At 39.7% G+C, this 14,224-nt stretch overlaps 1 protein-coding gene across 5 annotated transcripts in view; it reads right to left on the bottom strand.

Moving 5' to 3' along the window:
* SPATS2L (spermatogenesis associated serine rich 2 like) overlaps positions 1-14,224 on the bottom strand; it is a 128,288-nt gene that overhangs the window by 3,387 nt on the left and 110,677 nt on the right. For all 5 annotated transcript variants that reach the window (XM_058027882.1, XM_058027884.1, XM_058027880.1 and 2 more), the window contains 3 exons: positions 6,876-6,934; positions 3,393-3,502; positions 2,758-2,860 (listed from right to left, as the gene is read on the bottom strand). In XM_058027882.1, coding sequence (XP_057883865.1) covers positions 2,758-2,860; positions 3,393-3,502; positions 6,876-6,934 — 272 coding nt within the window. The remainder of the gene's footprint in view (positions 1-2,757; positions 2,861-3,392; positions 3,503-6,875; positions 6,935-14,224) is intronic.

Genomic DNA, 14,224 nt, shown 5'->3' with positions numbered 1-14,224 from the left:
ATCACCAGCTAAACAGAAGGCTGTATTCTTACCCTGCTTACAGTTAATTTTGGAAGCACTCTTTCAGTCTCACTTTGAGTAATGAAGTAAGCTAACTTAAGCTAACTATTGAAGTAACTTGGCTGGAGTCAGGCTATAGTGTTCTACAACTGTAAGTCTGCCTCATTGAAAAGCATTTCTGGAGGTAAAAGAGCCAATGTGGTAGCACTGCACTAAAACTGGAAGAAGCCTGGCAGGCCAGGCTTTTGCCATCCAAGAGAACTTGACTTATTCCTCTCTAAAGGAAATGGGTAAAAAAGATTCTTCTGTATCATGGGTATCTATAAAAAAACTGGAACTGAATGCAATGCACTAACCCACTTTATGCAGACAACAACAGTCTGCACCATCAGGAACCACTACTGAGCATCTCAGTGTATTTCTACTCTCTACTTCTCAGTTTTTTGAGATTGCCTAATTTACTAAGCACTGTCATGTTTGGATATGAAATGCGGCCAAAATATCCTTGATTCCTCTCTGCATTTCTTCAAGCTGCCTTTGTGAAATGGCCCCCAAGCAGTCTTGAAGAGGATTCTGAGGCTAATGAAGTTCTTGATCTTAATTTGCTCTCCTGATTTTTCTGATTATGGAATTTTTCAGTTTCTTTCTGGTACAGATGACAAATCTGAGGCTCACTCCAGAGAGACACCTGTTGTTTTTATCCAAGAGGTATTTCTATTTTTTCACTTCTAGTACAGAGAAATAAGATGAGGAATCATTTTAGTAACTAGGCATCATCTGTTAGGTTTTCTGAGGATCTTACTCACTCACACCAACAGCTACTTCTCCCACTAGGTGTCCTCTTCAGAAAAATAATGCAATGATCTGCACATTGAACTGAATTTTCTCTCCTGAGTTCAGTGAGGCCAACCACCTCTGAATTCTATTAATTCTCTCTCATCTAAAACAGACTGCTGCACATGGAAGCCCACATAAAAATCCAGATGCTCGTCATAAAAAACTATTTTTAACAAAAAAGATGTACAAGGAAAGGATACTAGGTGTTCTGATATATGTCAATCCAATTATTTTTGTTTCTTCCTGTCCTTCATTTTGAGTATATGCTGTCTATGATCTCTTCATGTTAGATCATTCCTTCCTTTGCACAAGTTCTGTAGGTTTGGTTATTGCTTTTGTTAAAGCCCTTAAGAGTGGCTGTTCTCAGCTACAGTCTTTGTATAATCTCTTGTTTGAGGGGTATTTGCAGTTCCTAACAGGGTATGGGTCTCACTGAGAGAAGATGCTAAGAGAAACGTCTTTTGTGCTGAAAAGCTCTTGTCAAAGACACCAATCATCACAAATTGCTCATCTAAGGTCACTGAGGGCAGGTATGAGCAAAGTTCTTCAGACACTCAGTGCACTATCAGTCATTTCTAGGATGACGCTGCTCCCCTGATAATAGCTGCTTTTCTGACTTCACTGACCTGATTTAAACAGGCTTGCATCAAACTATGCTTATGTAATGCTTTACTGAAATGAGGTATAAATAATTAACTTGCAGAATTAACTGCAGCTGCAAGTTATTTAGGAAAGTAATTCAGTGAGTTTTAAAAAATAGTCTATGGTTGTATCAATAAGAGCTGTGGTATTATTAGTCAGGATAATCTTTATGGAATTTTCAATCTCTTATGCTTCAGGCTATTAGGATCTATGAGGTGACTGTAAACAATTAGATGCATTACTGGGAAGTTTATGTCTTCCTGTGAAACATCCTGGGTTGGTTTCACTGAGAGACAGGATGTGGGGTTAGATGGAACTTCAAAGTGTTCTGCAAAAGCAATTCTTACGGTCTAATGAGTTAAACTGGTTATGCCTCCAAGCAGTCAGTTCTTTAGCTGTGCAATCAGAAGCTTGTATTGGCAGACTGTGTAGTACTTTCTCTGTTTTCTACTTTCAGGAACTACTTGAAAACATTCATTATTTTCCTTCTACCAAGATGCACTTGTTCAGTATTGTTTTACCAGTTTTCTCCTGAATGGAATAACAAAGGACATGGTAATGTACTGGGCAAAGCCTTATATAATTTACTTTGTTTTAGGGGGGAAAAAAGCATGACAGAGACAAGAAATAGGCTCCTATTTTGCAACAGGGACATGATACTTGAAGGAAAAAATATGAACCTGAATTTCCAAGCAGAAGGGCAGATGATTTAGAAAGAGAAGCTTGGAGAAAAAGAGGCTGAGGGGAGACCTCACTGCTCTCTACAAGTACCTAAAAGGAGGTTGTAGCAAGGTGGGATCAGTCCAACCTTAATGATTCTATGATTTGGGACTCTAGATGGCTCCTGAAAAACCCAGTGAATACTGTTAAAAAGCTGGGGAGCTACTTCTTAGCAGGAGAGATTTGAATTGGTCTTATTACATTAGGCTCACACACAGAAGCTTCCAATTTACTATTTATTTATAAATTACTGAATTAGTTTATTCCCTAGAGTTGGGATCCTGTTTAGATTAAAAACTCCAACTGAGCTGACTAATACCTGGAAATCTCTGACAAAGATGGCACTGTGCACCTGCAGATGGAGTGTGCAGCCCAGGCACAGTGAGTCTAACATGTTGCAAACTGCTGACTTGTGTGGGTTCAGCAGTCCTGCTGCATCCAGAGACACCACTCATACTGGGCTTGCTGCACACTCACACACTGGCAGCACATGTGCTGTCAGCTCTGCTGAACAAATATACTCTGAGAAACTCAGACAGAGGGATCATCAGCACTTACTTTCTCCACAGAGCTGAATCTGGGTCTTCAGCTGCTCTGTATCACAGGAAAATCGGGCAGACCTGCCCAGCTCTTCATCATATTTCCGCTCACTCACAAAGTGCTGCAAAAACAGACAGGTTAACAGTGATTCACATTCTGAGCAAAAGACTGTATGGATGGTAAAAGAACCAATCAATACTTAAGTTCACCTTAAGGCTCAATAAATTCTTGACCCTGCCCTGTTCACAAGATCTCTGTGCAGAACCAAGTATTTTCCCATCCTCACCAAATTACATCTCCCAGCCCAGTGATGGGTGGATCACTCCCACACCTGGGAAGTGGAACTTCATTTCAGCAGAGAATGTATGTTTGATTACTGACACTATCAGGTTTCCTTGCTGAGTCTAAATGATACACAAACAACAAAACTCCCCACTGCTACACTTAGGAGGGGATAGCTTACACTTCTCTGATAGCATCTGCACACTGCTCAGAGGTGTTACAATGCTTTAAGAAGCTACACTTTCCCTATGGAAAGCTATTTACCCCTCATCCAATAGCAGGAATAAACAGCCTGGGCATGTTAATGTGACAACTCTTCCTTGGCATTTCTGCAAGTGGCTAAAATACCCAAGCAGAAGTGAATGCCTGACCTTAATTTCAGCCCTGAGTTCAGAGAGTTGTGCTTCAGCCATCTGACTGGCTAGGTCTGCCAGTCTCTTCAGCTCCTCTGCTTTCTTCTGCCGAGCAGTCAGGATTTCCACTGCCAAATACCAACAGTCAGTCATTATTGCTAGGAAGGTAAACTGCTCTGTAATTTATTAGTCTTTGGGCCTTAAGATGGTACATCCCATGTGAGACAAATACATGGACCACTGACTTCAACTGGACTTCCAATATGATACTTGCACAGATTAAGTTGATTACACTGAACTGCCTGATTTTGAAGAAGATCTGAAAACAGGACAGCTGTCAGAAAATCAAAGTTAAAACTATCCTCTAACATTCAGATGAACAGGGGCAAAGACGTGTTGTTTTGAGTTTTCTAGTGCTTTATTTTGAAGCATAAAAACAGGGAGCCTTCCAGAGACATTGAAAGAAGCATTACATTGAGTCACCAGCCTGTTTCTGAAGACAGGCTGTATTTGATTTACAGAGGGGAATTTCACTTCCTCTGAAATAAACCTGTTCATATACAGTTTATGTTAAAGTCATTGGCATCACAATTTTGCTTTTGCATATGGAATATATGTATTAGCCATTTCAACAGCAAAGCAGCATTGAAGGCAAACAGTCTTTATGAAAAAAATACTAAATATTAATTACTGCCTGTCTTGTATATTCTATGTAAGCAAGGGGTGAGTAGTTATATTCTTATAGGGAAAGATGAATCATAAACCATGAAGCAATGGTCTAGTTGTACACAAGATAATATGACATTATAGTTTTGGTGGAAATATATGCGAACTATTACCAAAATGGTGACTCAGAGAAAAAGCAACAAGTGATTAATTGAATGATGGGATCAGTACTTATGGGAGAGGAAACATCATCTAAATGTAAAACAGTAAGAATCATAGTCTTTTGTCTTGAACTTACACATACAGTCAGGTACTTAATGTAAATTACCCTAAGGACACAAGACTCCATTATAGCAGTAGAAATTTTAGCTTGCCTTCTTTTGTCCACAAATTTCCACAAGCCACTTGACAAGTCATGTAACTAGCCTATACTTTCTAATGCAGTTTTTAAAGGTGAGAAATAATGATATTTTGTGGACAGTTTGTTTCTCAAGCCATTATAATTTGTTTAATCAGGTAACACCTTCTTTTGAAAGCATTGTAAAGTCAATAGTTTGGGCCAGAAGTGACCTTTAAAGGTCTCTAGTCCAACCCTCTGCAATCAGCAGGGACATCTTCAATAGATGGGGTTGCTCAGAGCTTGACCTTGAATGCTTCCAGGGATGAGGATCTCCTCTCCTCTGGGAAACCTGTTCCAATGTTTCACTGAGTACAACATGGTCCAGCAGGCACAGGGAGACACAGCTGCACCTGTACAGTATGTGAGAGCAAACAAACTGTGCAACTGTAGAGGAGTGTGTGTCACATGTGGCAGGGAAGGCAAAGGGTGGCTACAGCTCCTTTAGCCCTGCTGGTAAATCTGTGCCTACATTATTACTTATGCTAAGTACTGCTGCTATCTTTCCAGCTGATCTTTTCTATTTCATTTTTTTACAACATGGTCTACAAGAGTGGGAAAATTTTACCACATTAAATGAACAGTTCACCAGGTGCTTACCTTGTCCAATAGTTCTGCTTTACTGCTTATTCTAGGTAATGCTAATACTGTTCCTCACCAAGATCAATATCCTCTCTTTGCTAAAGTGACTACCCAGACCATATGATCTCATCTCATACTGGCATTCATTTCCATGAGATGCCAGTCAAATACCCATGTTTTAAAAAAACCCTGAAATTAGCATATTTGGATTTTTTCCTAGTGTTTACAGCAAGAATAAGATCACCCACTGTAAAACAGTCCTTGAGTGCAGCAAAGAGCATGTTACAGTCCTGTAACAACTTTTTGCCTAAGTTTCTGAAGGCACTTTACAGCCTAGAGCAGCCTTGAGAGACAGCAGAAACCACACTGCTGGATGCAGGTACTGGGCCATCAGCTGCCGTGTGTGGAGCTGGCAGGGAAATGGACACAGAACACACCACGTGCAAATGCAGCACTCTGTGTGCTGGTAGGTAGGAATTAGCTTTGCTTTCTACACAAATTCTCATAACTGGACAAGATTAATGAAGGGGCCCAATAAAACCGTCAGCCATGGACAGTGATTTCCAAAATGTGGATTTGTTTGTGTAGTTAGGGCTTAAAACTGTGTCTGCTGATCAGTGGGAATGCTGCCATTGGTGTTCCTGGGAATGAGTGCATGTTCTGTAGCTGATTATGGCTACCTGGTATCTGGTAACCAAAGGTAACCAAAAACTGCAGATATATATTCCTCCACAAGTCCTTCCCAGAATAACACAAAGCTTCAAATTCACATGTCTTTCAACTTCTTCCCAGAAAATTAGCAAACAAAATTAAAACAACAAACTTTGCAAATCTCTGCCATTGTAACTTTGTACCTTCTAGTTTCTGCACATATACAGCTGCAAGAGATTTGGACAGCAACAGAGAATTTAGAGAATTTTTTTTTTCAACAAATTTCAATTGTTATACTTCTGTAAACCAAGTGAGTTCTAAATGCAGATGAAGCATTCAAGAATGTTAAATGTATTTGTGACCCTGCTTGGAAGGACCTTAAATTCACAAATCAATAAAAGGATTGTATGCATTCCTATGGAGGACATTTTCATCTGCCAGGAAAAGTATCATTCTAATAAAGCTTTGGTTACTCTTCAATTTCTTGCTTAGCATTCTCTACTGAACCATGTCCTCCTGTATTTTCTCGAGGTAAATACAAACATTGTATCTTGGATGGACTCTGAGGCAGACATTGTGGCATCCTAATACAAGGCTCATCTTGCTTCCCCCCTCCTCTGCTACCAGAAAATATATACATAAAAATGCAAAAACCAAAGCCAACATAAAAGCCTGGAATCAGATTGACTCCCACAGATTATTAAGAAAACAGACTGCAGTAAAGATCTGTTTTTTGATTTTTAAAAAAAGTTCTAATTTATAAGTTTGATCACTATCCCTTAAAGCTATGCAAGGCAGCACAATAACCTACTCCCTAATTCCAGTATTCTAACTTATGTAGGTAATATAAGCAAGCAAAAAGTGATTGATAAATGGAAATAAAGTAATTGAATAGCCACAGAAATGAGAGAAAAAAAAAAGAGTGGTCAAAAAGCTCTGATATGTAAGCAGAAGGAGTAATTTAAATCTAACCCCTTATCACCTTTTGGTTTACCTTAATTTCATAATACTGAAATTTTGATGCACAATCCTCATAGAAACTACCCTAGCACATCAAAGCCTTATTTGACTACACATATAGAGTGAAAGAAGATGGAATGCTGCTAACCAAATTAATGGATAATGTTATTTTCTGCCAAACAAAACAACTGTTTCAACAGTATTCCAAAATTTCCCTGTGTTTTTTTTTTTTTTTTTTTACTTACTGGCTTCTTCTTTAACTTTATCAATTTCTGCCATTAATGACACTTCTTTGTCTACGATGCTAAAAAAGAAAAAAAAAGAAAAAAATAATTATTTAATTCATGCTAGAACTCCATCAAAATCAAAAGCTATAACTATACAGACTTCAGGCATTAATAATGGGCAGTTTTGAAATGAGTAAGACTTAAAAAATTGAAGCTGAAGAAATACCTAGGCACGCCAGCTACAAAAAATTAGTGATAATGAGTGAGTGCTGCTTTACACAAACATCTCACTGGCCTTCCCACATATCTCCACAGATGTGGAAATCAGTCTCATTCAGCACAGCAATCCTCAAATGACTAAACAGTCTGTTTCCTAATTAAGCCAGATAGACCATTGCTGCTACCCAGATTAATACAGCTTAGGTGTCAGCATAAAACTAAGCATGAAACAAAATTAAAGATGGCTGGAATGAGTTCCTTTTCTTCCTTAGAGATATTTTTGCAAAATATGTCAGGGTAAACAAGAAAGTGGTTTATGATGTAAACAAGCATTGTACTATCTCCATCATAGAAGTCAGCTTCCTTGCCCCCTATTCCCTCCAGGACTGGGAAGGAGTTTTTCCACTTTTACCTGGCCTTCCTAAAGGAATTGTGTCCCTCTCCTTTTAAAAATGCCTGGTGTGCAATTCCTGACAGTGCCTATAAGCTGTCAGAGTGCAACTGATCAGGTAGGTCTCCTGAGAGAAGACAGGACATGTGCTAAGTTGGTCCCATTATGAACACAGTGACATTGTCCAGGAGAATAATGTTTCTGCAGAATGCCCTCCAGGGGACAGTGCTCTGGTGTGCCATTCTGTTTTCCTCTCACTAAGTTATTCTTAAAGTTAAGTTCACATTTAATAAACACCACCAATGTTAGTGTTTGTGTTTGCATAAGTGAGTAAATTCAAGTAGCTGAGGGAGAAATTGCAAAAAGTAGGTCAGACAGCAGGAGTGGATCTAGGCACGCACTCAAGGGAAGAGTGGGGCTCTCAACCCTGTTAGTAAAATCAGACATTAGACATTAGTTTCCGGACCCAGTGAAGACACTGAGCTACATGTGAACAGGCTTCTACTGAAGGAAGATGGTATAGAAAACTTAAAACCAAAACATTTGTCTAGAACATCCTTAGCAAGAACAGGAAGACCCTGCAGAGTTCAGTGGGCCGTAAAGAGAGACAGAAACTTAGAGAAATATTCACAGGTGCTTAACTAAAGCAGGGAAAGACTGGTGAGCAGGCAGTGTGGGGATCATATGGCAAACACACAGCTGACAACCAAACATTCACCAGCTACAACATGTTCAAGTGCCATTCATCCTTCCTTGAAATCTTCCAACCAACCTCACACAGGAGGTTTGCAACAGAAGCTCTGCAGTCTTCTGTCCTTGAGTGTTCCCAGTCTACCATGCCCCCTGGAGAGGAGGAAACCTTTACACTGCCTCCCAGTAGCCAACAACAGGGACAGAAGAGGTTGGCTGATGGCAAAGACTGCAGCCAGACAACACAAACTCAGTGTAACACATTTTTTTTTGTTTCATACACAGAAACAAGACTAAAATGATTGGTTTAGCCTGCCAGATCAATTTAGTGTGACCTATCCACCAGAGGAAATAAAACAGCAGGGTATTTTTACGGTAGAGCAAATCAGTTAAGAGGTAGTGACAATGGAAGGACACAATTGTTCCAGTTGGCACTCAATACTCTCCAGGCACAAGCATTAAGCTTGAATGCCAAATAAGCAGGTGATGACTCCAGCTTGCTAATCTAAACAGTCATAGCTTCTCAGAATTAATCTATTTTCAATTAGCTTTTGTAACTACATGGTTTAATAAACTTCCTTGACTTTCACAACAGGTGGCTGAAACGAGTCTTGTAAGTTACCTATTTCTATCCTCCCCAAAGAGAATCTAGTTATCTTTACTACTTTCTCTTAAATTAAAAAAAAAATTAAAGATTTTTACTTTTTCTGTCTCTGTTATTGAAGTGTCTCCCTAGTGCACTACACAGGTTATATAAACAAACGTTTGCCTGGAAAACACTCAAGGAACAAGGTCACAACAGCAGAGCTTATCAGAAGAGTGTTTTAGTGCAGCTCTTTCCAGGACTGTCCTCTCTGCACTCCAACAACAGATCCTTAGTAAAGGATCCTCGTGGCCCCTAACTTTTTATTCTGATGCCAAATAAAACCACTTTTAATACTAGAATGAAAACAAGGCCATAGCAGTTCCTCTATTTATCATATTTTATAGTTAAATCTTACCTGTTCCTAGACAATTTTCCACTCTTAATGTCTCATTTTGATCTCTGACGAACATTTTAGGAAAGTGTTTGTATGTAGCAGTAGAGGACAGGACTGATAAATTTAAAGAACAACCACCTGAGTACTTCCTTTCTAGTTAAAAACTAAAACTGGAAAAAATTAAAGAATAAAACAACAGAGAAACCGTTTGGTGCTTTTGTCGATGTAAGAAACTAAGTTTCTTTAACAGACAGATCTTGAAAAGGTTTTTCTTCCCTGAAGACAATGCAGCTGTACTAATTTACATCAGCAGAGGACATGCTCTCTCTCTTGGCTAAAGGAAAGGAACATTAATTTTCATCTGGAAGCATACAACCACATTTCTCAGCTTGGAAACCATAAACTGCCATGTGTCATATATGGGGAAAGTTAATGTTTCTTTAGAAATGTCGTAGGCCAACCAGCAACAGAAAATGCAAAACAGAGCAATACTGCCTCCAACAAGAATTTATCAAAGTTATAAACAAATGAAAACAACAGACAGAAAACTGGAAAAAAACCCTGGCCTGGGGGAAAAAGAAAAAGACAAATGACAAATACAAAGAGAAATCTTAATGCTAACATATAGAAGGAGAAAGGACAAGAACAGTGTGGAAAAATCAATGGATCACATCTTGTCTCTCATTCCTGCTAGTATCCCACACTGTTTTCATATGAAGGTCCGACAGTCAAACTGAACAGCTCCTCAGGAGTTCAAACATTTTTAATGCATTTTCTGGAATAAATATTGTATTCAGCTTTAATGCAGTGACTGTGATTAGACCACAGCAAAAGCATTATTGAGACCAGCTTGAAGCTCAGCACAGCAATACCTCCCAGGAAAGCATTTCCTTTTAATTCTTCCTAGTGTCATTTGGCACTAAAATATTGTATCAAGTTGGTACACTCCAGTGCACAGCCTGCAGCCATTGGTGTGCTGGGGAGAACTGGATACTGACTGCTACAGGAACTTTCTGCACAATCAGGTATGATCAGATTTGAGCTCTAGCAGAGCAAGAAACAGAATGCATTTCAGATCTAAAGACACCTGAGGGAAAAGATTCTGCTAATTCCTTCCTCTCCAGTTATGTTGTTTCTCTTGGGTTTTCCATAGCTGTTTGGAACTGGGATTAAAATCATGAACATACTATTTTAGCTGATGTTCTGAAGAGTTCATAATCCTGTCAATTTTTTCTGCTTACTCTGAGCACTAAAAATCTGAAAGGCATGGCTGAAGCCATGCCTTCTCCTTACCCTGAATATCAGTATCAACACCTGAACATATTTCCACATACTATTTGAAAGTCTGGTGACAAACACACAACTCAGAACCACTTCTTACTTTGAATGTACCTGAATCCATGCCCTAATCATCAGTCCCCTGCTGCAGTAGACCAAACACTGGGACTCAATTCCTCCCTTCACCAATCAGATTCAAGACAGATCTGAATCAAGTGAGCCTTATCTCTATGACTCTAGGACTAATGATATAGAAAGACAAGAGTAACATTACTATCTCCTCCTTTTCTGCTCCTTTCACCACACCTGTCTCCTGAAAGGACTGATTCTTCCATTTCTTACCCCTCATGTTTTCAGGATCAGCACCATATCACTGTTCACCACAGGTGAGTATCTGCAGTTTGGAGCACAGGATTTAGCACTTTTGAGTTTCATATCCAGGTGAAATTTTGAAGTGGGACTCAGGAAGGAGACAATTTTGTTGAGGGCAAAGCAGAGGCTTAACACAGAGGGCATGCAAATGAGACACAGCCAGAGCGTGTGCTGTAGAGCTATGAGATGCAGCAGGAGAGACAGCAGCTCTCTAGGAATCATTCTGCTGAATGGATTTTGAAGGCAAAAACAGAAGTGCCCTATTCCTGGTCAAATGAACAGTACTCATGCCTTGGCCTTACAGAGGCTGGCAGGGTTCACACTAGTGTACAATGGCAAAAGAGCTGCAAATGCCAAACTACAATGAGCTGCTGGCACAGCAATGATAGGGGCAAACCATGCTGACAGCTGCCTCATTTCACAGTTTTGTACTCAGAATTCTGAATTTGTTCTGACATTAGTGAAACAAAATAATCTTCCTCTAGTTTACAGCATGAAATCTAGTATTTGCACAGTGCTAAAGAAAATATATTTTCAGTCAGCTGCAATACCTCCAAATCCCACTAAAATGATTAAAGTTATTAGTGCCTATTAAGAAAAGCTGCTTCAGATTGCCAGACTGGCTAATTTATAGCTTTACTGATGAGAATCATAAGGTTTCCAGATGACCAGAATCTTCTCTTTCCTTCTGCCTCTTCTAGGCATTATGACAAACCTATTGTGCCTGAAGAGATGGGGAAATAAAAAGGCCAAGCTGACATGGAGGCAGAAATGCTGACACAGCTCTCAAAGGTAAGTCAGAGCTGCATGGCATAGAGATTACTCTTCAGCATAATTCAAATGAGTCCTTTCATAACCCTCTAAAACCCCTCAAAATGCCCATTTTCTCCTTGGGATGTTTAATAAGCTTTACTCCCCCTGAACCAGCTTTGTGACCAGTTTGAGAATGATTGCTCTTCTGGAGACTGAGGAACACAGTGTCAGCTCTAGCATCTGGAATAACTGCAGCAGGGCTCTTCATCCAGAAGGGGGAAGAGCCATTTTTCCTGGGCATCCTCTGGGGGCTGGTTCAGCTGGAGAGCTGCTGAACACTGAGGTACAATTTGAACCCTTTTTCACAAGGAAGGGAGTTAGATTAGTGAGACACTGTTTGAGCCTGACAGTTTATGCATCAACAAAAATACAACATACTCCACTGATGTTGCTCTGTCAACGCCTTGGAACAGACGCCAGTAGCTCCTTGAAGCTGTGCTGATTGACAAGCTGCTGACAAGCCCAAGCAAGTTTGAGGGATGTTAGCACTGTTACTGTCTCTGAGGTATTTGAGCTGAGGTTACATGCAAATTCATGAGATGGTCCTGATAAGCTCTCTTTTAAGTATTATGCTTTTTTTATTGCACATATTTCCCTTCTAGCATGAACATATTTGACCCACAGGCAGTGTGAAAAGACAACTGATAAGAATCTCTAATCCAATTGTGTATTTCACAAAAGAATTCTACACGTCAATCCAAAAACTAGAACTGTCCCTGTCAAACTTCTGGCACAAAGAGCTAGAATGATGTGATGAGAATGTAAATATAAAGCCCAATTACCTGTACTAGGTGATTATAAGTGTTACAGGATTACTGACTAGCCATGCTATTTTGTAACTGGAGAAATGATACTTCTAGTTTTCTTTACAGTAATAGGAGATATCTATTGTAGAAAATACCTTGTAGGAAAAGCTGGCACATTACATATTTTGCAATGTTTCAGTAGATTATATTCTTCCAGTATTAGCTCAATATTATTTAAATGTTCACACTGCTTGAAGGTGATTACCATATCAGCATATGCACAATGACTGCACAGCAAACCAGATTACATGAATTTTCATTCTGATCACTAGTACAGTCTGACAATAAGAATATAAACAAAAGACAGCATAAATCAATTTCACTGAAATTCTTCCCTCTACAGAGCACAATCTAGTAGAACTGAAAATGCCCAAAGGCTTTTAGTTATTGAAGTTCATTTTGTGTAATTTTTTATCTACCTTCGCTAACCCTGTTCTCCCTAGCAGCCAGCTAGCACAGTGTGATCTGGTAAATGCACCATAATTAAAGGCCTATTTGTAATTTTCTTTTTAGATCTTTTTACAAACAATTAGAAAATTATTGCCTCATCACAAAAGCCTTTTTAGGCTAAAAACTGACATGGAAAACCTTTTCCCGAAAGAACATTTCTGAATTTTAGTTATTTAGAAATGAAGGCATCATCTCACAATTTGGGAGTTTTAGTATGAGTTGCACTGTGGCTTGTTAGCTTCCCACACATTTTTACACAAACTTGTAAAGTATTTATTTCTGATTTGAGTTTCAGTTCTGACCTGATTCCTGAGGTATCTGAATACCTTACTGGTTAAATATTTTAGCCTAAACACACTACAGCAAGGAGAAGACAGTTGTTGAGCTCCTGCTACAGAAAAGAAGTCACTTTCTCAAAAACACATTGGAAAGTTGCCTCAAAGGAAGGTCTGGCTTTTTGGTGTAATGTCAGTTGAAATTTTTCAAGATAATTATTCTCTTTTTGTGTTTAGTAAGCTAGATTTCTCATTAGTCTGACAACTGTGAGATCAGAAAGGAGACAGTCACCTATTACACGTACAAAATGACATGTACAAAATCATGAGTGTACCTCACAGCCTCAAAACTTGTGTGTGCTGTTTTACTGAGGATGACAAACATGCCTATGAATGACTGGGAGGGAAGAGGGCAGACACAGCACCATGACATAGAGACAACAGCTAAGAAACAATGTAATCCACCTTTGAAGCTCACCTCTTTCATCCAGGTTCACAAACTTGTTAAAAAAACACCGTGATGAAGTAAGTAATTGTAAAAGACAAAGGGGTCAGAAGGTATCTCATTGAAACATAACTCCCCCCAGCTCCAAGAACTCTGTCTGTTCTCTCCACTAATGCACAGCAAGGGTGATCCCAGGCTGCTGGAGGTCGTGAGAAGAGTGCCAACACAAGCCCCTCTCCCAGTGCTGCAGCTCTCCAGGCAGGTACCCAGCCTGGGGCCAGAGCTGTTGGATCAAGTTCTCCCAGACCACCCAGGCAGCAGGGCCTTGGTCAAAGCACTTATCTTTGGAAGTACCTGAAAACCCAGCCGGGCCAAGGAAACCGGAACACAAGGAGATTATTTTTATCGTCTCTGTGCTGACAAGGTTAAGGACTAGATCATGTGACTGATGGGCGAACAAACATCACAACAAACTGCAAGAGGGTTTGACCTGGACTTAAGAAGCAAAAGGACTACCAAAGGCTGGCTGTCAGACAGACAGAAACCTCAGAAGACTTGCCTGGAAATGGAGGGAAAAACAGCACAGAACTGTGTTCAGAGTAAAGCAATACCAGTCCTGGCCTTTCCAGCCATCTGCCCATCTCCAAA

The sequence above is a fragment of the Melospiza georgiana genome, chromosome 7 (assembly GCF_028018845.1).
Source record: "Melospiza georgiana isolate bMelGeo1 chromosome 7, bMelGeo1.pri, whole genome shotgun sequence".
NCBI classification, from domain to species: Eukaryota; Metazoa; Chordata; class Aves; order Passeriformes; family Passerellidae; genus Melospiza; species Melospiza georgiana.
This window is presented reverse-complemented; position numbering and strand designations above follow the sequence as displayed.